Here is a 25,993-nt window from a genome sequence, read left to right on the forward strand (position 1 = left end):
TTGAACCTTTAAGCAATCTAGAGACTGTGTTTTAAGGAAATCCAAAGGCCTTTAATCTGAGGCAGCCCCGGTGTCCCGTTGGGCATACAGAATTTATGTCCTGTCTACAGTCTGATGCACAGGCCCAGTGTGCAACAGCACAATCACTAAGTTAACATTAATGCCGATATTTCCAAACTCTTTATTTGTGTCTTATGTGATTGGAATCCAGACCTTTTAAATGCTTAGTGACACCTCTCATTTGGTATCTCAGCTTACCTTTATGCACATACTGAAATGTATACATTATATTTTAAAACATGAGCCAATGTGGCCTAGAGTTTTGAATATTGAACAACTCTGGAGGACAGGATTTGAATCCCTGCTTGATAATAACTTGGGCATGTTATACACTCTCAATCTCAAAGGAATGCAAAAACAAATTCCCCTTGAACAAATCTTGCCAAGCAATCCCTGTTATAGGTTTGACATAAGGTCACCACATGTCGGAAACAACTTGAAGGCACAAACCGCATATTGACACCAACATTGGATTACATGTCTAGATTCAAAGTCCAAAGAAAGATTCTGTCACATTTTATTTCAATTTCTTCCTTAATTGCACTTTCTGCCCTAGTGTCTATGTTTGGCAGACCCTTCTTCCCATCTTACCAATGGAGCACCTTATAAGCTGCCCATGATACAGGTAGAAGTACTCTGACATGATGTCTGGTAACTGCAACATGTAATTTCTGACTCAAGGCACTAATTTCCCAGTCAGTATGTAGTGACACAGTAGTTTAACTGCAACAGGCTCTCTGTGCAATTATCTTCACATAATAGTAAGCTATTCATTTGGTGGAACGGAGATGAAGAAGGCTGATAAAATTATTGTTTCAATAATAATGATGATGATAAAGAGCTTCTCCTGGCCCACCTTCACCTGAAATTTTTCAAAGCAAGATTCACCAAATTAACTGTGAACACTGAGCCAAGTACAACATTGATAACAAAACAAAGGGAACACAACACCATAGAAAATGCTAACCTTCAAAAATTATGACATTCATAAAGGAAATTTGATAGCCATACTGAAAAGAAAAAGAGCCTTCATAACAGACAACATGCTTCATGTTAATTTTTTGGTCACGTACACAAACCACTAGTAATCTTTATTTTTAACTCAACTTTTTTCTTTTGGAGAACAACAGACATTTTAATATTTCATAAAATCATAGAGTTGAAAGAGACCACAAGAGCCATCCAGGAATATAATCAAAGCACTTCCGACAGATGGCCATCCAGCCTCTGATTAAAAATTTCCAGAGAAGAAGACTCCAAAACGTGCCAAGGCAGTGTATTCCACTGTTAAACAGCTCTTACCATCAGGAAGTTTACTTGGAATTTATACATTGTCCTAGTCTTTGGAGCTGAAGAAATATGGTGATTCCATCTTCAATATGGTATCCTTTCAAATCTTCTTGTGTACTGCTGCGTGTCCATTTTTTTTTTTTTTGGTGTAAGTGTATCTTACAATTTCCCTTCTTGAAATACATTTTGTTAGTTTTGGCCCAGTTCTCTATTTTGTTAAGATCAATTTGGATTCTTATAATATATTCAAATATACTACAACTCTTACTTTGATGTCATCTGTAAACCTCTATTCCATTTTAAATTTAGTAAGGTAACAGGGATATTTCTAAAACCCAAACTAGCTATCTCTGTGGAACTTTGTTCACTGAGATCATCTTCTGAAGCTCTTCTGTGGCTATCCTAACTTCTTGAAGTTGGAAGGAACTTCTCCATGGTTGTGACTCAATCCTAAACAACATTCTTATCTTCAGTGGAGGTGAAACTTCGGTTTTCTTCTATTGACAACCTCTCTGTTTTCCCAATGGCCTTAATCTACTGGATTTTTAGTGCTACTTTCTTTAATCATGGTATTTATGCCATTGGTGAAATTATTCTGTTTAGCAACTTGAATATAAGTTGCTGTAAATTATAGATCTGAGTGTCTATAAATGGAGAATTGAGGCCAAACACTCTTATCTAAATTAATAAATTAAATCATCACCTATCTATTTGTGGAACAAAGATGGGTGATGCTAAACTACCCAGCACTGATAATGGTCAGAAATGCTCAGAGTTGCACTTCCAGAATCTGTAGACAACCACAAAATTGCTAATACTTTTCTCATGGTTCAAAATGTAGATATGGTGCAGGTAAAGACTTAATGGAAACTACTGAGTATATGTCCAAAACACAGTGGGTATTGTAGTTGATTCAAAATCTAGAACAGTGTTTCTCAACCGGGGGGTTGGGATCCTTGGGGGGGGGGGGGGGTTGCTAGGGGATGTCAGAAGGATCGCCAAAGACCATCAAAAAACACAGTTTTTCTGTTGGTCATAGGGGTTCTGTGTGGGAAGTTTGGCCCAATTCTACTGGTGGTGGTGTTCAGAATGCTCTTTGATTGTAGGTGAACTACAAATCCCACCAACTACAACTCCCAAATGTCAAGGTCTATTTTCCCCCAAACTCCACTGGTGTTCACATTTGGGCATACTGAGTATTTGTGCCAAGTTTGGTCCAGACCCATCATTGCTTGAGTCCACAGTGCTCTCTGGATGTAGGTGAACTACAACTCCAAAAGTCAATGCTCACCAAATCCTTCCAGTGTTTTTTGTTGGGAGTTCTATGTGCCAAGTAGAACTATCATTGGTGGAGTTCAGAATGCTCTTTCATTGTAAGTTAACTATAAATCCCTACAACTACAACTCCCAAATAGCAAAATCAACCCAACCCCACCATTATACAAATCTGGGCGTATTGGGTATTTGTGCCAAATTTGGTTCAGTGAATGAAAATACATCATACACATCAGTTACTTACATTACAATTCATAACAGTAGCAAAATTACAGTTGTGAAGTAGCAATGAAAATAATTTTATATTTGGGGGTCACCACGACGTGAGTATTAAGGGGTCATGGCATTAGGAAGGTTGAGAAATACTGATCTAGGATTTATAAAAACTTCACTGGATAGCACTCTGATGAATGGATATTTATGTTTTTATTTATTTATTTATTTATTTGTTTATTTATTTATTACTTGCACTTATTGACCGCCACTCTCAGCCCTATCTAGGAAAGCCTCCCAATGAAACAAGGAGAATACAAGGTTGTTTTGCACAAGGCCAATTTCACCATGATCAATTGCTTAATGCTTCTAACTCTGTATGGTTGTTTGTTTGTTTTAAAACATCAATTTTTCTTTTCAACACAGATAATGCTCTGCCAAAGAAGCAAGCTTCTGTTTTCTAATTAGAGAATGGAAAAGATTTGTCATCAGAAAAATTATAGTAGTAAATTTACTAAATCCATCTTACATATTTATCCTCTCACATCATGGCGGAGAAACAAAATAGAATTTGATTCAGAAGAGCCCTTCCCACCAATGCTCTTTCTTATTGAGTAGCAGCATAGTGCTAAAAATACATCACCTTTAGCTTTTACCTTGCCCTGGAGTAACTACAAGAAGGAAACCCTACTGAGTTAAAATAGCACCTTAAGATTAACTATATCTTTAGCTACTTAAATCAAGCTATTAGAGTGTGCCCTCCCGCCTGCAAATCATATAGCACTTTGATATCGTGCATGAAATGGATCCTATATCCAAGAGATCTGAGAACTCCCACATTTCTTATATTCTTCATTACCTTTTTTTAAAAAAATAAAAAAATCTCTTATTTGAGGAGCATTGAAAAGGTATGTAACTTACTTGTGCCAAGATATTTAGCTGGATGTTAAATGTTTGGTCAAAGAGGCAACATAAAATTGATATCCAGAAGGCAGAAGTGGGGTTTGATGGCCTCCATCACTGTGTTGTATTCAAGCTTTCCCATGCTTTAGTCAAGACCTAAAGAGCTATTTAAAGTGTAAATCGTATCCTGCAAATTCCAACAGCATCTTGGTAAGCTCTTTTGAAGCTGAGGGGAAAAAATCCAGAATGGATTCACTGCTTCAGTGATGTTAGAGCTATAGGCAATATGGATTATGGTAGATGAAGGCATTTGCGGATACTGAAGGAGCTGTAGTTTGACCAAAGACACAGGAAAAGGTTTTCAAGCTTCAGAAAGTATATTTTCCACATATAAATTATAAATTCACTGGTTGCACACTCATTTCTAGGGTCAAATCAAAAGACTGGTTATAACATATTAATTTATTTATTATTTAATTTATTTATTTATTACTGCGCTTGTATACCGCCGTTTCTCAGCCTAAATTGGCGACTCAATGCGGTTTACAACTCTACAACAATCAACAATATTCAGTTTAAAAAGCATAAAAACAACATACAATACATAATATTGGGCCACCAATACAATCCAATGCATCTCTTAACTAGAATCGCAATCCGATTTCATCGTCCATGATTACCAATCCTTAATCATCAAACTCATTGCACCGGATTAACCGAATGCTTGTTCGAACATCCATGTCTTCAATCTTTTTCGAAACACCAACAGCGATGGGGCTGATCTTACCTCTATGGGGAGGGCGTTCCAAAGCCGAGGGGCCAACACAGAAAAGGCCCTGTCTCTCGTTCCCGCAAGCCGCACCTGTGAAGCAGGTGGGAAAGAGAGCAGAGCCTCCCCCGAAGATCTTAGGGTCCTGGTGGGCTGATAGGCCGAGATACGTTCGGATAGGTAAGTTGGGCCAGAACCGTTTAGGGCTTTAAAGGCCAACGCCAGCACTTTGAATTGGGCCCGGTAGCAAATCGGCAGCCAGTGGAGCTGGTGCAGCAGAGGAGTTGTATGCTCCCTATATGTCTTGAGTCAAGGCTATTTGAAAGTACCTGTCTCTGGTTATGAACCTGCCTGTGCCCAGGAGGGGCACTTTTTCTTGGTGTAATCCCTGTCACAGGCTCATCTGCTGAAGACCTGAGGGTGGGATTTCCATGTGCCTCCCCCGAGGTGAGCAAGTTCCATCCGCAGGAGTAGTTTGGACTCTTTTCTCTCTTTTTTACCCATAAGTAAAGAAGGGTCTTTTCATTTAAACAGGCATTTCACAATTCTTTGGTTGTTCAGAAATGTCTTTTTATTGAACACCCAAATGGTGGCTGAAAATGACATTGTGTTCCCCAATGCACATCTTGATACCAGGTAGGGAGTACTGGGTCACAACAAAAGCAAGTAATACAAATCAGAAGTGCTCAGTGTGCATCTGAAAAGCCAGCACACATTAGAAGAACCCAATGTACAATAAAAGTACCTGGTGCACACTGGAGTTTTCCTGCTGGTGTCCTATAATGAATGGGACGCCTGTGTTGGAGCATGCAGGGAATCAGTGAGTGTGTGTGTGTCAACTGCGAAATAAGATGCATGAAGCTGATTGGTCGGGCAATGCCCAGGGTGATGGCTGAGCCTGGGACTTTTGGATACTGTTACATTTTTGTTCAGGCTTAAGCTATGCACATGCACAGAGAGAGAGAAGAAGAAGAAGAGAGAAGCAGAGAGAGACAGTTTGGAGTGTACTCTTGCTGCATGAGCTGCTGAAAGAGTTTATCCAAATGGACAAAGAAAGACTATTTTAAACCTCTCATAAAAAGGGCATTATGTGAGTTGATAAAACTGATGATATGTTGTTCTGAACTAAGAAGAGTAAACTACTTGTTCTTTACTGTTTACCTGCATGGCATATTTTTCTTTCTCTGGCAAGGCAGTGTGTGGGCTGACCAAATATGTGAACTACATGTGGTTTATTTTACATTACGCCACAGCCTGCAAGAATTCACAATTCACTAAGAGCCACTTCTGCAATATTCATAAAATTATGCAACATAGATTTAAGCCATTAATTTTCATAAGGTTACATTAGGTTCTGTTCCCACTTAGCACATAGGTTCAATCTTTTCTGCTATGGCTATCATAGATTAGTAGATAATTGTATGAATATATCTTTAAAGTCTTTTATTTCACAAACTGTGTAGTGAGAGTGCAGTTCTACAAGTGCAGTTTGAAAATCCACTAATCCACTCACCAATTCCATTCAACCCCTAAATGGTTCAGTCACAGCCCTTGTGGGTCTGAGACATGAATAAACAGGTATCAGTGCTTCCAAATGAAAATAACATAGCCAATACTTTACTGGACCATAATTAATTTCTGAGCCCAACTCTCAGCTGGTCATGACATCACTGTTCATGCTGGCAAAAATTCTAGATACTGGTATTTAACAACATCTGAAGGGCAGTGAATTCCTAGTTCTGTTTTAGATTAAACACACATTACAAATGCTTCCTCCTATTCAGTGTTCCTGAATGAATAAAATCATTACATGCACATAATCTCTCTTACAGTTTAAATATATAAGTATCATCAGCCAGGGAAGATGGCGTGGCATGAAAAAGAAAGCGAGGGTCAAAAGAAGTTCATTTTGCTAAAGGTTTGGCTTTACATAACCATCACATGCAAATTTTTGGACTTTGGTCATTCAGCGTTCACTTTGCACAATTATTGACAAATAAATGGAGTGGTTGATTTCCATTAACGCTGCCCTAATTTATGTACATACCTGGAGGAAAAATTCCATTCTGACCTAACACTCATAACAATTCGGATCATTTTTTAAAGCTACGGCAGCATTAAATAGGAGTTTAATTCCATCACCGATGGCTCCTAGGGATTTAATATTTTTTAATAAATTAGACAAGCTCTCCCTACTCATCAGCATTCAGACCTTGTAAGTAGACTGTGTATAATTTAGGAGTTGGTTTTTGAGGTTATGGAGCACTCTTTCTTTCCTTATTGATGCATGAATTCTCATTCACTGTCTTTAAGGGAGTCTGCCATACACACAGACACTAAGTGTGTGTGTGTGTGGGGGGGGGGGGGGGGGGGTCCTGACTCATATTTTCTTCTACTGTTTGAATCTTTTAAGATTTTTCTCCAAAAGAAGACACCAATTTCTCTGACAAATACATATGCCAGGGAAAGAATTACATTGCAGTATGATTTCTTGCTCTGTCTTTCCTCCGTGTCTATGAAGGTGACATCTCAAAATAAAAGGGATTGATGGTGATACGTAAAACAGATTGCATGACCATAGCCAAAGAGCCTTCTCCATCCCCAAGGAATCTGATGATTAATTAGGCTTTGGGAGGACACAAGGGACCTTCTTTTAAGTGGAAACCCAAACCAACCAATAATTAAACTGAGCATCTACCTTCTCCTACATGTTTTCAAAATTCCAGTGTTTATTCCAGATTTTAATGTGATAATATTAAAATATGAGAGATATGGTACTGACATTGGTAAGTAAAGAGTCTTTTGTTCATATAGGCCTTTGGCAACTAAACCAGCTTGCTGTGTGCATGATTGGGCTTTGATTTTGTACTTTTTATTGGTGTTATTTACACATGCAACCACTTCTTTCCCTAAAAAAAAAGAGAGGTCCGAACCATATTCTTAATATTTTGATTGTATTTTTTTAATTGATTTTGCAATTCTCAGCTGTTTTGAGTGTCATTTGCTGGAAGAAAAGTGTGACATAAGTTCAATAAATAAATAGTTCAATAAAATAAACAATTTATAAAGATAAATTCCCCTCAGAGAGATAGGGCAGAATATAAATAAAGTCTCATTCTCCTTCTTAGAGAGGATGTATGTTCAAGTATCCTACTTTCTTCATCACAGCTCCAAGACTGCATCAAATTGTGCTGACTGTAAACCACCTTGAGTCACCTTCGGGCTGAGAAAGGCGGTATATAAATATGGTAAATAACTAACTAACTAAATAAATAAATAAGACTGAAACTCAGAGACTTGAAATCTAGTGTATGTGGTAAGGGGACCCTTAGGGGTGTGTGATTTGGGATTATTTTGACGTTTAAATTGACTGTTTAATTGTCCTTAATCAAAACCCAATTTGTAGCTGCAACACTATTTTTAGGTGCATCTGCACTAGAGAATTAATACACCACTTGAACTGCCATGACTCAATGTTATGGAATCATGGGAGTTGTGGTTTGGTAAGGCTCCAGCATTCTTTGGCAGAGGTGGTTAAAAACCTTGTAAAACTATAATTGCCATGTTTCCACTGTATTGAGCCATGGCAGTTAAAGTAGTATCAAAGTGCATTAGGAGAAGAAGAAGATGATGAGTGAAGAAACAGGCAGAACACCGGGACAGGGATGGGGACTAAGGGATTTCTAAACCCTGCAAAGTCAACTTCCATAAATAAATAAATAAATAAATAAATAAGAACATGTATGTTACTGAATCTGTCACTATTATAGTTCCAAGAAAATGAAATCTAGGGTGCACCTATGTTGTAGAATTAATGAAGTTTGACACCACTTTTAATGCATGGCTCAATGTCATGGTATCCTGGAGGCTGTAGTTTTACAAACTTTTTAGCTTTCTCTTCCAAGTAGTACCAAGTAGACTTGTACACAGATCAGTTTTTACAGTTTGCGTTTGGCTTCTTTGGCTTCTTTGGTTGCTTCGGATGGCCGTAACTGCAAGGGCTCAGCAGTCATATTTTTTCCGCCAAAAACAGCTCACGGGGCTGCCTGGGGCGGCTTCTTTTTTATTTGGAAGCATGCAGTGCACTGAGAGGCTGTTGTGTGTTCACATGGGATTGCTCTGTGAGCCCTGCCTGTTGGGCCAATCAGAGTAGAAAAATGCTGCAATGTGTCTTATGCAAGCTGTGTCTATTTAATGGAGCAAGCGCCTCCAATGCGCTCGGTTGTGTCCTGGCTCTAAGAGGTGCTACTTCAGTCTATCCAGTTGCCTTGAATTGCCATCCCTTCCCTTCCCTTCCCTTCCCTTGCCATGCCATGCCATGCCATGCCATGCCATGCCACGCCACGCCACGCCACGCCACGCCATGCCTTGCCACTCACTCACAGTTCTGCTTTAGCTTTTTCTTAACTTCTATAATTGAATATTTTTGATTTATTTCTTTATTTCTTGATTTTTAAAAATTTAGTTGAACTGGGAGTTGGAAAATGCAGGTGGGTGGGTGCATGCATTTGGAGACTTGGGAGGAAAAAAAGCATCTCTTGGGTGGGTGTGCTTTTCTTTAGGGTGGTTCTGAGCTTCGAGTCACCCTTTAGTTTCTTACCTTCTCTCTTCTCCTTATATATTTTCTCCTCTCTCCTCTCCTTCAGAAATTACTTTGAAAAAGTAATTATTATTATTATTAATAATAATTCTAGAGAATAGCAAAGCCTCATTCTCAGTAATTACCTACCTAGCTACTGAAACATACCATCAATACATTTTCATTCTTTTGCAAACAAGTTCTCTCTGTTGTTTATATTTTTCTCTGTACTCTCAGCCTTCTTAATTTCAATTAATAATAATCAATCATTTGACTGTTACTGCCTAGTAGTAGTAGTAGTAACAACAACAACAACAACAACAACAACAACAACAACAACAAACTGTTGGGCCTCTCTGGAGCCTTTGCCAAGCCAACAAAACGCATCATCTCTCTCTAACTCCAAGCCGCACCAGGACATAAAATGTTATTGTTGTTGAATAATACTATTCCAAAAGGATTGTACCAGTAAGAAACAAACTCAAAGTTCTATCTTAGACCAATCCTATAATTTGCTGCTGTGGAAGTGCATCTTTGACATTTGGCAGCAAAGAATGGTGCCGTGCCGCTCCTCCTGAAGAAGCTACAGGGCGGGGCCAGCAGGAGATACCTTTTTAGAAACATTTGCCACTGTAGTTAAAATGAAGTCAAACTGCACTAATTCTACAATGTAGATGTACCCCATAGCATCTGAAATTTGGGGAGCTTACTCTTATGACCCTAGTGGTGTCTTTCTGAAGGTTATTTTGTGTTTTAAATGGTTAGTCAATTGTTTGTAGCCTGCAGTGCTAATTTTAGCTACTAAATAACAGATATCCTTAATCTTCCTTAACCACAAGAGAGGAATCAGGAGGCAAGCCTAGGATATTCATATCTCTATTTCTAGCCTGTATTTAGTACTTTCATTTGCAAAGCCCTTACTTCCAGATAAATCTGGGATGAGGGAAAATAATTGTGGGAGGAAAAGATCCACAAGAAGGACAGTGTAAAGAAGTATAGAAGAAAAAATATGAAGTATAGCTGAAAACATCACATTTCCACACTGAAATCTGAGAGAACTAAATATACTATCATTTAAGAAAATGTGCTGTAATTCTATGCATAGACTTACTGAGTCCCACTGAGATATACTTCTGCAACAAAAAAAACATACAGAAACGTAGGTGCCTTTATATTTATTTATGACTTCAGCCTATTGAGTGTAGTGGGATGCAATTCTGAGTGAGCATGTTCAGAGTCTACCTACAAATATGCTTTCAAGCTTTAGCGATACTCTCCCCAGACTCAATAGCTTTGATAATGCGCATGCACTTCCTTGAACACAGCATTCAAAAAAAGGAAAGAACAAGTACTGTGGCAGGTGTGCAACTGTGCAGGGTGAAATGAAGGTGACAATAAAAATATCTGGCAGTCAAAATCCATCTTTGAGACTCCATTTTTCATCTCGACAGACAGAATAGACTTCTCTACCTCCAATAGGACAAGAGGGAGATTAAAGAAATGTGTATTTTTTTTCTACCAGCAGGCTTTGTCCTTGAAATGCAAACCTTCTGAGTGATACAGGCAAATATTTAAATGCTAGTAACTACTGATCTTACTAGGAAGTGGAGATCAAAATTTGTTTATGCTATGAAAAGCATTCCTTTGTTTCCAAGTCACAAAATGACTCACTGGCACCAGTGGCACTGAAGTGTAATTTCTTTTCACAAATAAAGAAATCAAAGTGGCTTGATAGAATTTCCCCTCCTGACAACATCGACAGCAAAATGATTTTCATTGGCTACCCTTGCTTTCCTTTCAATCTGCCTGTGTGGTTATATTGGATGTGCAACAGAATCTTTCACCTGTGGAATTCTTCCTCCAAAATCTATTTACATCGCGGCCTCTCTTGACAAATGCAAGGCTTCTCTGTCAGCATGTTTGCTTAGCAAAGCTTAGCCTCTGCCTTTGCCAACTTCTGAGCGCGTCAAGCGTCTTGAGAGACTACATGAAAGGCATCAAATACATGCAAATTGTTGTGGGTAGTTCCTTGACAGCAGTGTCTCTGCAACTATCACTTCCATTTTCTCTAGCAGTTTCTTCCACTATGGGGAATCGTTGCAAGAAAACAACATAAAACATAAACGTATTTGATAAGGTGATTTGGTGCACCAAAATGAATACCTTTGCCTTTCACGGTTATAAGAAAACTGTACAGAGCAGAGAGAGCTTTCTCTAAGGCTCTTAATATACAAGGAAAACAGGTGATTATTCTACCAATTTAAATGGATTAAAGCATGCAAAGCTCAGCTCTTTTCCACGAGTCCAAATTTGGTACATTATTGTTACCATTCTATTTTCACAGTTACATCACAAAACTTGTGGCTAAGAAAAATGTGACTTGCACTTTCTGAGTGAAATACCGATATATCACAAAAAAAAAATCCCCAGGCTTGGTTAACAGGATAGCAAAGTACCATATATATCCAAGTATAAGCTGACCCAAATATAACCTGAGGCACCTAATTTTACCACAAAAAACTGGGAAAACGGATTGATTTGAATATAAGCTGAGGGTGGAAAATGCAGCAGTTACTGTTAAGTTTCAAATTAAAAATAGATGCCAATAAATTACATTAACTGAGGCATCAGTAGGTTAAATGTTTTTGAATATTTACATATAACTGAAATTTAAGATAAGACTGCCCAACTCTGATTAAATCATTATTCTAACCTTCTTCAGTGTAAACATGCATACGTATCCTTCCAATAATAATAGAGAATAAAATAATAAATGTAATAATAATAATAATAATAATACAGATTGACAGGGTTTTGGAGCACAATACTCCTGACCCCATGACTGTGTTAAAAAACAAAGTATGGATTGTCAATGTTGCAATCCCAGGATTGAAGAGAAACAACTGGAAAAATTGACACAATATGAGGATTTAAAGATCGAATTGCAAAGACTCTGGCACAAGCCAATAAAGGTGGTCCCACTGGTGATCAGCACACTGGGTGCAGCGCCTAAAGACAAAATTACCACCTGTCAGGTGCAAAAGGCTATCCTACTGGGATCTGCATGCATTATTCGCCAATACATCACACAGTCCTAAACACTTGGGAAGAGTCTGACGTGTGATCCAATAGAACTGTCAGCATAGTGATCTTGTTTGAAGTACTAATCTTGTTGTTTATAATAATAATAATAATAATAATAATAATAATAATAATAATAACAATAATAATAGAGTAAAATAATGGAAATGTAATACTAACAGTAATAATAAAGTAAAATAATAAATTTAATAATAACAATAATAGAGTAAAATACTAAATATAATAACAATAATAAAGTAAAATAATAAATGTAATAAAAATAATAGAGTAAAAGAATAAATGTAATGAAAATAATAATAATAACAGAGTAAAATAAGAAATAACCCTGACTTGAATATAAGCCGAAGGGGCTTTTTCAGCCTAAAAAAGGGCTCAAAAACTAGGCTTCTTTAGCTATCCCTGATCCCAGAAATCAGTGGTATATATACATCCAGTATTATGCTAGTGCACATCTGTAGATATGTATGGAATGTTTTTCTCCTTTTCCTTCCTCCATGGCCTTCTATGCCACCCAAACACCAGCTCCAGTGTTCCAGGGTGGGAGAAAGAACTCTTATCTGCAGACTACTTCAACCAGAGAAGTCAGCCATAGCAGAGCACCTGATGAACCAACCTGGACACAGCATCTTATTTGAAAACACAAAATGCTGGGCCACTCTAACAACTACCATATCAGACTACATAGAGAAGCCATTGACATCCACAAGCATGTGTACAATTTCAACAGAAAGGAAAAAAACACACACAATGAAAATGAACAAAATCTGGCTACCAGTTTTGAAAAACTCTAAAATCATAACAGTAAATAAAGACAAGGGAGCTCCATCCAAGAAACAATCAGGGACAGCTAATCACCACTCAATAAAGGATACCCCCAGGGAGTAAGAAGGCAGACCTTGAAAACTGCTAGCTCATTAAATGCTAATCAAGGTGGCCAATTGAAACATTCACATCTACCTCCAACAGACAAGAGTTCTTTCTCCCACCCTGGACATTCTACAGATATATAAACCCCATTTTCTTAATTTCCAACAGACTTCACAACTTTTGAGGTTGCCAGCCATAGATGCAGGTGAAACGTCAGGAGAGAATGCTTCTGGACCATGGCTATACACAGCCCAAAAAACTTACAGCAACCCAGTGATTCTGGCCATGAAAACCTTCAACAACACATCCCTAAGGATGCTGTCTAATAAATATATATATTCTAATACATACAGACTTCTCATGGGGGGGGGGGGGTAATCAACAGAAATGCAAGCATGCAGTATCAGATTTCACCTGAGAACATCTGAGCAATGACAAATATCAGGATTACTGAATAATATAAACATTACTCTTAATATTTTTATTTCTTTGAGTTCTAACACTTCTTATACATTCTTCTTATATTTCTGAGACTAGACGTATTGGGTTTAAATGCCTCTCCACTACTCTGAAACACTCTGACACACCGGGTCAACAGGGAAAGCAAACAATGGTTAGAGAACACAAAACACTTACACAAACTGATGCCAAGTATTTCAGACTGATACTTATCTGCCTTCATTTCCACATTCCTTGATACAATAATATTAAGATCTTGAATGTCAAATTGGCTATAGCACCTGAATACAAACTTGAAGCTTGGGAAGGATAGCATATCTGAGAAAGGACAATTTATTTATTTATCATACTTGTATCCCACCTTTCTCAACCCTGAAGGGGACTCAAGGTGGTCTTACAAAGGCAACAATTTAATGCCACATATACATAAACATCAATGAATAAGCAAAAATATTAAGACAAACCAATTAAAACATAACATTAAAACAACAATTAAAATCAAATAATCCAGGTCCTATTCTGGGGGTCAGGCCGGGTCATTGTTAAATTAATTTATAGTCTCTTATTGCACTGCTCCCATTATTGACCAAAAGCCTGACCTAGAGCCACGTTTTTAGATTTTTTTCTGAAGGACAGGAGGGAGGGGGCTGATCTAATTTCACTGGGGAGGAAGATCCATAGATGTGGGGCCAACACTGAGAAGGCCCTGTCTCTTGTCCCCACCAGTTGTGCTTGTGAGGAGGGCTGGACTGAGAGCAGGGCCTCTCCTGATGATCTTAGCCTCCAAGGGAGATACGTTTGGACAGGTAAACTGGGCTGGAACCATTTAGGACTTTAAAGACAAAAGCCAGCACTTTGAATTAAGCTCGGTAGCAGACCAGCAGCCTGTGGAGCTGACACATCAGGGGAGTCGCATGCTCCTTGCACAAGCTAGCATATAGGAGTTGTTGGATCTCATGGCATGGCCCAGCATCTCAGGTTTTCACGGGTCATCTCCAGGTAGAAAACAAGAATGCAAATTCTCTAGTTTGGGCGATTTCACCTCCAGGAAAAGCTATATATAAATTTCCAGATCAGCCAGTACAGCAGTTACTTGCCATATGTTGCAAGACTTAATTAATTTCCTGCTATAACTTGCAAAAACTCTCCAGGAAGTTTTATATATTTGCTTAGTTAGCTTCCTCCTTTCCTTTCAGTTGTTATGACATCAGGGCTCACCCTCCACTCTGCTCTGCATCTATTAATAATAACAATAACAATAACAACAATTTTATTTCTTACCAGCCTCTCCTTGTGGCTCAAAGTGGGTTACAGAATAATTAAAACACATGAACACTGTAAAAATACTGCAAATCCACATATTAAAATGTATTTCTATAAAAGCTACTATTAAAGCATATTTCTACAAAATACATATTGAAATACACAAAACAGAGATTAAACACAAGACACACATTTAAAATTCATGCTTAAAGGCTAGCTGGGTAGGCCTGCCGGAAGAGATAGGTCTTTACATTGTTTTTAAATCTATCTTCTGCTAGAGACAAGAAGGCTGGATTAAATGTTCTTTATATTTTCTGTCTAACAAAGTGAGAAGGAATTATATCTTTCTCTTCATTTTACCTTAATCTGGGAACAATCCCATTAACTAAGATTTCTGTCTTGATTTTAAAATGCAAAATATGGTATTTCTGTGTATCTGAATGACAAGCTGTGTGCAATGGTAGTTGGCACTTGATGCATAGGACTTAATGATATAACCAGGGCCCAATCCCACATTTTGGCCCAGAAACCTCAGGACCTGAGATAATTCTAAACTGACAAGCAAATGTTATGCTATATATAACTAAATTCCTTGACTAAATTTCAAGCATCTTACATTGAAGTATTGCAAGCAGAGGGGATGCAAAAGTAACTCTGAATAAAGGCTGAGATTATTGAACAGAATCATCATAAGGTCCTGCAGGAAGCAGTTGCATTGGTTTGTGTTAGGCTCAAGGAGTAGGTCAAGTTATTTATTTATTGTTTCAGGAGCGAACCAAGGGTACAGTTGTGATGTGTTTGAGAAAACACAAAGTTTAAAAACTTGGCATTATATTAAATGTCCTTTGACCAGTAGCTGGCCATTTGGAGTCCCTCTGCTGTTGCTATACCAAGTCATTGGTTACTATATATTTATTATTATTTATTTTATTAACAGCATTTCTATCCCATCCTTCTCGCCTCCAAAGAGGGACTCAGGATGGCTACCAGCAAAAGCCATTCAGTGCCAAACAATACACAGCATAAAATACATTTAATATACATTAAAAAGTTATAAATACATTAAAACAATTCACCATTTCATGTCATCCTCCAAATCAGTCCATAGTCGTCAGTTCAAACCGTCCATTAAAACCATATTCAACCCATTGTCATCAACTTAAATGTCTGTTAAAACCATCTATTCTGTGAATGCTTGATCCCATAACCAGAGTTTGAGCTTTTTCCAGAAGGTCATAAAGGAGGGGGCAGATCTAATCTTGTTAGGAAGGGCCTTCCAGAGCTGAGGGGCCACCACCGAGAAGGTGTTCGGGACTTACCTTACTAGTCATGTGCATTTGGGACTTACCTTGATCCGTTTCATGTCCTGGCTTTCAGTGGGGCCTCCGATCTGTTTTCATCCTCACTCGGCACTTGGATGTAGGCCCGGGTGCATAGGCCCAAAGCTTGCACCCATATGCCCGGGTGCTTTGGGACTATGGGTGCAGGCTTTGGGACTACATACCTGGGCCTGGCAGGGATTGCAGCTGAGTGCCAAGTAATGAGCACTCCTTACTTGGCACTTCACAGCAGGCAATGCCAGCCCCCCCATCTGCCTTTCATATTGATTGCATTTTTGTTTCAGGAGGGGCCTTTCCATTTCGTGTCATCCGAATGGATGGAACGAAATGGAAACATGAATGAAACGAATGGGACAAATTTGGGGCCTACGACTACTGGCTACATAATTTCTTTTTAAGTCAAATTTCACAGAAAGAGCAATATACTGGCTAGATCTGAGAAATGGCTTTTGGCAGTGTTTGCTTTTGATCTGAAGTTTTGCATTTAAGGATACGAAGTATAACAAGGTGCATACTTTGTCTTGGCTAAAATTGTTCAGGAAATTTAACTCTCTCTTGCTAAGGATTCTTTCCCCGACTCCAGTTTTATGTAAAAGTACAAAAGGGAACAAATTGTTTACTTACATGTTTAGAAAAGAACTCATCTGTCTCTTGAAGGAGCTTTTCCTGGCAGCTGGGGTTGGTGGCTAACAGGTAAGTGGCAAAGGAGAGCATGCTATTAGTAGTTTCATAGCCAGCAACCAAGAATAAGGAAGCCTGGCCAGCTATCTCCTCCTCACTCAGTCGTTTCTGCTGTTTCTTAGGTAGGCTTTGGCTGGCAGCTGTCTCACTTCTCTTAACACCAAAATCAGCCTGGTTGACTAAGTCAAAATGTTCCACGGTGACATCATCACCAGAACTTCGGGCATCAAGCATCAGTTGGAGGAAGTCCCTGCGTCTCTGTAAAAAAGCATGGTGAAGAAAGTGAGTGCACAAATGCATACCTATATCAAACTTGGCCCTTTGATACAACACCTTCATAGTATAGTTCCACTTTATCTTCCAAGGAAATATTCTATGTACTCCTAGGACTTTCAGTTTGCAGCTTTCTGGCTTGAAATATCCCCGTCCCTGAACTGCAAATCCCAGGTTTCCATGAGATGGAACCATGGCAGTTAAATGGAATTGCAGCACTATGACTGTATAGCAGGCATGGGCAACTTGGGCCCTCCAGATGTTTTGGACTTCAATTCCCACAATTCTGAACAGCCAGTAGGCTGTTAGGAATTGTGGGAGTTGAGGTCCAAAACACCTGTAGGGCCCAAGTTTGCCCATGCCTGCTGTATAGTGTTTAAAAGCCCTCAGAAACAGGCATACAAATATGTTTTCTAATTTCTATGCAAAGCAAAAGCCTTGTTTGGACTTATTTTTTAAGTTAATGAATATTTCTACTCCGGCCTTAATTATACAGGCAAAGTTGTATTTTTTTTCTACTTCAAAACTAAATGTTTTGAAAAGCAGCTCAGTTCAGAGATACGCCCGATACAGAGGCAACAAGGGTGCTTTCTGCATGACCTGTCTAAATACCCACTCATTCAAAAGAGAACTGAAAACTATTTATAAGATCTTCTAAAAACCCTGGAAACAAGACATAAAAAGTAGATATTGTAGAAGTTGTAGAATGTTGTAGAAGTGTACTGGAAGAATGACAAACTTACTGATTCTAGATCCAACCTGAATATTGCATATTGGTTTCTAGAATGGCCCTGAAAGGATAAAGGGTTGAAGACACAGGGACATCCAGTTAGACCTGAGAGTCTCCTGCCTATGATTATATTTTAAAAAGAAGTAGTTGGTTGCTGTTTAATCCTGGTTCTTTCACATATGCTCCAGGCAATGGCCTTTGACAGAAGATATTTCAGAGAAATTTGGGGAAAGAATATAAAAAAACCCAAGTAACTTGACAGAATTCATTCAAAATCAGCCAAAGTAATTTTACATCTTGAGAGAAATATCCAATAATATCCCTCTCCAGCTTCATCTTTAGAAGCCAAAAAGATTGATAACTGACTCTTTATTTAAACACTGCAAAAGGGACAGCATTTAACACGTCACTCTGCACCTGTATCTGACACACAAAGCAGCCATCACAATCTGCTGAATGTTAGAACTGGCCTTGCCGTTCAAAACTACTTTTGGCAATATCTTCCTTTTGCAAGTGGTTTGCCATGTCCAAGAAGGACAAACATAAACCTTAAATAAAGCACATATGGAATTAGTTCAATGACTCCTGAAATCTTTGTTGTTATTTCAAATGTTCCAAATGTTGCCTGAAATTTATGCTTGTTTCAAAGCTGTCACCTCATATTTCTGCCACGAACTACAGCACAATCCAGTTATAGCACTGTAGCATTCTCAAAGTACAGAATATTAATCCTTGAAAGCAACAACGTTCAACGTGAGCCTACTTCACATTACTGCATGAAAACGGGTTTGGAAATGTAGCCCATTTTGCAATTGGACTATGGCATTACATTTAGTCTCAATTTGTCAAACACTAGGGTAATCTGCCAGCAAGTAAGAGGAAATTCCAACATGGTTGCAGAGTTGGATTTCAAAATATGACACCCTGGAAACTAAAAGCAAACCAGGAACAATTATTTAAAATAATTTAATATGCATTATTACTCTCTTGTTTAAAGATCAAGGGTTGAAATTACGCTTTTGGGGTCATGATGGAAAATAAACTGGAGTGGGATGTGGAGGGAAAAGGAAGGGCAAATGAGATAAGAGGGGGAATAGAACCATTCATTATGTATGTCAGAGGACTTTATCAGATCATTGACATGGGAACGGTGACAAACAAAAGACCAGAAATAGTTTGCATGCTGCTCTTTGGCTTTGTAGATATCTAAGTTCTATGACCTAGCTAAAAGAATAGCACACCCACTGTGACTTGGGGGTCAACACGACCAGTTGTGAGTTTAAAGCTAAACTGTTGGGAATTAATTGGGCTTGGCATTCCCAAGACCTTAAATATATATATATATATATATATATATATATATATATATATATACATACATACATACATTCTAAACTGGACTATACTACCTCTCAACAGTCATATTCCATAGAGGTAGGAAGAACAATGACATATCACTATTGTCCTGTGCTAGACAATATTCTGTCAATACCAAAGAAATACTGAGATGTTAAGATTCTGAATGGTTGAGTTGCTGTGAGTTTTCCAGGCTGTATGGCCATGTTCCAGAAGCATTCTCTCCTGATGTTTCACCCACATCTATGACAGGAATCCTCAGAGATTGTGAGATCTGCCTGAGGATGCCTTCCAAAGATGTGGGCGAAACGCCAGGAGAGAATGCGTCTGGAACATGGTCATACAGCCCGGAAAATTCACAGCAACCCAGCGATTCTGGCCATTAAAGCCTTCAACAACACATTCTGAATGGTGTTTGTCAAATTACTTTTATTTTTTACGAGTCCACAAACCACTTAGGTCCCTTATAAAACCTGTACCACAATTTGCAAAAACCAACACTCTGTGCACAAAGTCCTTTCTCCTCCCTTCTCAGCAAAAAGCCTCAAGTCTCTGTTTAATCCATTTCCCATTAAGGTCAGACACAGAAACAATGGCCCCTAGGCTCACAATAAGCCAGAGTAATAAGTAAATTTGAAAGCACAGTTTCCAAACCTGGTAAGCTTGACTTCTCAGAGTCGATTGAACAAAAAGCTACAATTAGATGAATTAGACTTCACCTAAACATGAGGAAGAACATTGGCAAGAGTTGTCTGTAAGTGGAATGTGCTGTTTTGGAGTATGGCGGAGTCTCCTTGTTTATAGGTTTTTAAACAGAGGCTGGATGGCCATCTCTTGGGAGTGCTTTGATTGTGTATTCCTGCATGGCTAGTACCCAATGCCAAAAGAGTAATCTATATAGTGACAGCAGATAGAATGCTCTTATGTACAATTATGGAAGAACATGGAAACCATCTCAGTAAATGGTTGGATAAAAAAACATTGATATTGGGGAAATGCACAGACTAACTATATTGACCAAAGAAAACACAAATGATAATTATATAGAACACTGGAAGCCATTTCTTATATTTTTGAGAGAGAGTAAAAATACATTTTTGGGTTTGAAAATGAACTCTATTTCACAATTAAAGAATTGAAGAATATATAAAATATAAAAGAAGTGGTAGATTATATAAATTTTAAGAATTTACTTTCTAAATTCTTTAAAAGCAAAGCAGAAAGCCCAGTTTCTAATTTTTCTTTTTCCTTTTCTCTCCTCCTTCTCTTCTCTTTCTCTTTTGTCTTTACCCACTAGTGTGTTAACATTTGTTTTTTGTCTGTTGTTTATGTTGTTGTAGCGTGGTGGTAGATATGTATCCCCTTTTTATTTTTCAGTTGACGTTATTTGATGGATAGAATACTTACTAAACATGAATTCAAAAAGAAAATATAATAATTCCTTAATTTCCCCATGCCTTCTCAAGAGAAAAGAAAAAAAAATATATACCCACAGAAGTATAGTGTCAAATTTAATTACATTCTTAGACTTGTTGTTGGCTATTTTATGTGTATGACTGCTTCCTAAAATAACTAATTACCCAAATGTTTCAGCTTCACAGGACTGGGCTTTTCAGTGGATGCTACTGGAAGTCCTTTTAAAGAATGGAAACAGAGAACTGCTTTTTACTCCCAGAGAGGTATCATGAGAAAAGCCTGCTAGTCATGTGTGCACTTTCATCCAATCTTCAAAAACATGTAAAACCTGCTTAAGCAGAAATGACAGCGGGACAAAAGAAATGAGTGTGTACACCCTGGGAAACAATATCATACTCTCTAAACCTACAACTTGAGTTTAGCCTTAGGGTACCATCTAGACAAAATGAATGAAATCAATTGGATGTAAGCATTTTTAGTGATGTGCTGAATTTCCATTGATTCCAATGGCTTAAGTTCACTAATGTCTCTCTGAAACTGGCTTTAATGGTTTGTTCTGAGGCTGTCTGATGTCTCTGAAAAAAATCTCCAAAGAATTGGAAAGTGTGTCAATGGAAGGAGGAAGGCAGACCTACATTTTTTTTGTATGTAATTATGAAAAAAATAGAACTCTCTTCCTTCCTGGTTTAATACATAGGCTTAATGTTTTCATGCCTTTAGAAAGCCCAATGGGCTGTACTAGATACCATAGAACAAGGGGATATACTCCTGCCAATCTTCCTAAAGATAAGGGCGATAGTGGACCAGATTTGATGAGAAGCCCCCTGTAAGATGTCTTTTGGCAAATGTTACTTAAAAAAATCACTGCTATAACTCCAAGAGTTGAAAAAAAAACAGTTCATGAAGAGTGACCCTTTGTCATGTTGACATGGAAACCACCAGCTGGCACTGTCTATAAACTTACCCTCAGACATGTTTCTTCTGTATAAAACAACAACAATATTTTATTGTGGTCCGTAGACCCCTATTGCTCCGTAAGTGTACAAAATATACAAGGTTAACAATATTAACAACAACCAACTGACGTAATACACTGTTGGATGAAATTAGCAAAAGTTTAAATTGGTTAAAATATGGGATTAAAACTGGTTGAAGCCATACAAGATGGCTATGAGCACAGGTAAAAGACAACAAAAGGTACCAGGCATGTTTCAGCCTGTGTCTAAAATAGAGAATTGTCTAATCTTGGCTTCCTTGGAAAAGTTACATAGCAGCAAGCCCCTGGTAACATAACCTATGGGTTTTTAAACCTCAACCTGTTTCCTCAACAGTATCTGCCAATAGAACAATTGATAATAAAAATAATGGAGATTATGAATATGGATGGGTTAACTCAACTCTTATCACAACACCAAGGAAAACCTTAAAAGCAAATGCATTGGCTACTTGTCAAAGAATATTTGAAACGAGAAATGAGGAAAATAATTATAAAGGCAAAGAAAGGGAAAAAAAGTAAAGAAACAATTGATTCACCGAATAGATGAATGGAAAGGGGAAGATGAAAATAAGAAATCATAAACAAAAAGGACAATATTTTTTACCACAATGAAGAAGATTGGAAGTTACAATACTCCCTTAACCTTCCCCCCCTTTTCCTATTTTTTCTTCTTTCTTTTTGTTTTTTGTGTGTTTTTATGTTTCTCATTAGTGCACTTTATATACCTCCTCCTTTCCTCCCTCCTTTTTTCAGTAACTATTTGTATTATACTGCAAGTAACTCAATTATGCACAATATATATATTTTTTAAAAACAATGTGTCTTCGGACTTCTCTCCTGCCTGTTGGACCAGTCCCAGTCTTGCCCTTGTAGACTATACACCCCAACTCAGCATCTGAAATCCTACTTATGTGCAATATCTTCACAAGATACCCTCAAAACAAATCTAGTTCCCTGACTGGAGCTACGCTTGTGCGGTGGCTGAGGAAGAAGTACTGTTAAGTTGGGAAAGTCCACAAAGTTATTCTAAAATCTAAGAGGCACTGTGATGCACGGGGAGAAAGGCTGAAACATCAGCATAAGATAAATGACAGAAGAGAGAGGTTACTGCCAGGCATAAAAATGTATTTATTTACCTCATATCAAAAGCATTCCATAAATTACTATAAAACTGATAAGCGGCTAAATATATTTTGACCAAAAACGGGCAATAATTCTTCCTCTGTAAGTGAGGCAGGGCATAGTGGACAAGCATACAGATGTGGAGTTGTCTGTTCTGCTCCACAGTAACACAAGGTGTGGGATTCCTTTAGGTAGTGCCATTTTGCCAGGTTGTCTTTTGATCTGCCCACTCCGCTTCTGAGTCTGTTCAGGGACTTCCAAGTTGCCCATTCTTGGTTTGCCCCTGGAGGAAGACCCTCATGGGGGCCATCCAGTTGGGATTTCCTGGCTTAGCTGCCCAGAGAGATACTCTTGCTGTTGCTGGGGGAACGTTAAGAGGAGTGGTGGTTCTCATGAAGCTTTTCCTTGATTTAAGTCTACTGAGAGGAGACTGATAGCCGTGCAGTGGATGGCTTTCACAGTGTTCAACCTTATTTCTCTCACAGTTAGCAGAAACTTCCCGTTGTGCATCGGAGGGGACAATACCAGCTAGCTTGTAGAGTTTATCAACAGGTGTAGGTTTAAGACATTCTGTGATTATTCTGCATATTTTGTTCAATGCTATGTTCACCTGCTCTTGTACACTATATGCATAAAAATGCACAAAGTCAGTTCAATATTGTCAGTTTTATCGAGGACATTCCACTGCCTTTCAGACTAGCACATTTGAAGATAAAATTGACAACTTGCATGTATACCATTTTTGGAGGAATACATATGTATTCTGGGTCACAGAATCATAGAATCATAGAGTTGGAAGATATCTCGTGGGCCTTCCAGTCCAACCCCCTGCCAAGAAGCAGGAAAAGAGCTAGATAAACAGACAAATAGGATTCATATTTGGCATTTGTCTCCACGTATCCCCAAATTTTCCTTAACATAAAAAGATACTTGCACTTCCAACTTTTCTCAGCTGCAGAATAATTGAGTTGCAGAAAAATGCTACACCAGCAGTAAATGGAGAGACATGTTGGCAAGATGGGGACTCATTAGAGAGTATATATTCTTTCCTTTCCCTTTTTGCACAATGAAGCCTCTATAACAAAAGCCAATTGGTGCTGCTATCATGATTATTATATGTGTAAGGTTCCTGCCCAACACAGTTTCATAAGAGGATAAAAGGCTAGCACTTTCCTGTGCTGTAGGTAGGAGTCCCTCCTATAGGTTTAAGGCGAACATCTTCCATAATAGTTTGAGATATGGATGTTTTGGGCCATGCCTTTCCTGCTCATTAGTATTTTTAAACTTTGCCTGATCATTCCAAGAAGCAATTCTTAATGAGAATAGCAAACTTTGTGTTACACATTAAAAGAACGAATCCTAACCATATGGAGCAACACACATTCAAGTGCATTAAGAATCTTTCTTTGAATATCAGTTTCTAAACTTCACAGCCAATAAAATACAGGACTCTGAAACCCAAGCATGTCATGTAATACAATTCTGCTCTCCAAGGTCATTGTCCATCTCAAGTTCTTTCTAGAAACTGAATTCTGATATCGATATTTAATTGAAAGTACTGAATGCTCGTTTAACAAATGAAACTTCCAAATTCTAGGCATGAATGTTCAGTTCTAGTTACAATGTCAGCAGAAATGTTCACATTTTGATTAATGAGAACTATACTTAAAATGTGTGAGAATCCACACCAATAGACTGAATTATTCAGTTAGAAGATTTTCTTTATTCTTTAACTGCAATCAACCAGAGTACAACCCTATATTTACCTAAACATATTTATGTCCCATTGAATTGAATGGGAACTACAGTGTTTTCCATATTGCTATCACTGGGCAAATTAAAGATGTCCAATTTTGATCTGAATACAACTTATGTGATTAGGTTGTTTTTGTTGGAAATAGCAACCTTCTACAAATATCCTAGACTAGTTGTTATATATATAACTGTATGTATATTTATTTATTTATTTACTATATTTGTATGCCGTCCTGCTCAGCCCTCAGGTGACTCAGAGCGGTTTGCAGTTTTCCCTTAACTCTATGTTGTTGGGAGGGACTACAGACCATGTGACTTTATCTGGGACTATTCAGACTGAGACTCCACTTCTGATGCAAGTCAACTTTGCATCAGAAGCAGTACAGTACAGTTTAGAAGTCAGTAGTGTCAGTATCCTGCAGTCTGCTGTCAGTCTATATTGAGTCAATATCCAGTAATGTATTAGACTGAAGAGAGTGTTAGTCTGTATGCAACAAAGAAGAGGCTGAAACAGAATGCTTTAGAGACCTTACTGTTTGAACTCTCAACCAATAATGCATGTACCTGTATGCGGAATACATGAAGTTTGTAAGTAAATCAACTAATACTTTTAACAAAGACTACCTATTTTTGGTCTCTTGAGAGCATGATTTAAAAGCAATATATTTTTTGAGCATGTAGATGTTTTTGGGCAACTGAAATAATACTTCTGAAGATCCGCTATATATTTTGTGCATTGGCATATCTTTGTTTCTAACAGTTCAGAGAGATAACCAGATATATCAGTCTAACAACTGAGAAACCTAATTTGCCTTGCGTGAATACTTGTGGATATTTACCACTAAAGAGAATATTAACTCAAATGAGTATTTAACTCTTCTCAGGAAAATTATACTTTAGAAAAGGTTATTGACAGATGGCCATTCAGCCTCTGTTTAAAAGCTTCCAAAGAAGGAGCCTCCACCACACTCTGGGGCAGAGAGTTCCACTGCTGAATGGCTCTCACAGTCAGGAAGTTCTTCCTTGTGTTTAGATGGAATCTCCTCTCTTGTAGTTTGAAGCCATTGTTCCGCATCCTAGTCTGCAAGGAAGCAAAAAACAAGCTTGCTCCCTCCTCCCTGTGGCTTCCTCTCACAGCTTTCTGGTTTTCCAAAAGATTATGATCTCTAAAAGGTCATGCCTTTCCAAAAGTTTCTGATTCAGAAAAAAGGCAGTGTCATTATTGTTGGACTGGGACTTGAAAAAAACCAGGTTATAGTCCCACTCAACCATGAAATTCAGTAGGTGACTTGGGTTAATCAGATTCTCTCAGCCTGATTTACATCACAGGGTTGTTCTAAGATTAAAAGGCAGGGAGGAGCAATGTAGGTCACCATGAACTTACTGGAGGAACAACAGGATATAAATGTAACTAATAAATAAAATACAGATTCATTTGTGAAACTAGCTGTGCGGCCTGAAGCAAGTGATTACCTTCTCAGTTGAATCAACACACCAGATGTTTTTGGACTACAGCTCCCGTCATCCATTTTTACCAAGGGTG

General features: G+C 38.1%; 1 protein-coding gene across 2 annotated transcripts in view; it reads right to left on the minus strand.

The window, feature by feature from the left end:
• The window catches only part of TBXAS1 (thromboxane A synthase 1), a 337,775-nt gene that overhangs the window by 65,012 nt on the left and 246,770 nt on the right, over positions 1 to 25,993 (minus strand). For both annotated transcript variants that reach the window (XM_060776865.2, XM_060776866.2), the window contains exon 10: positions 16,745 to 17,059. In XM_060776865.2, coding sequence (XP_060632848.2) covers positions 16,745 to 17,059 — 315 coding nt within the window. The remainder of the gene's footprint in view (positions 1 to 16,744; positions 17,060 to 25,993) is intronic.

The sequence above is a fragment of the Anolis sagrei genome, chromosome 5, assembly GCF_037176765.1.
Source record: "Anolis sagrei isolate rAnoSag1 chromosome 5, rAnoSag1.mat, whole genome shotgun sequence".
NCBI classification, from domain to species: domain Eukaryota; kingdom Metazoa; phylum Chordata; class Lepidosauria; order Squamata; family Dactyloidae; genus Anolis; species Anolis sagrei.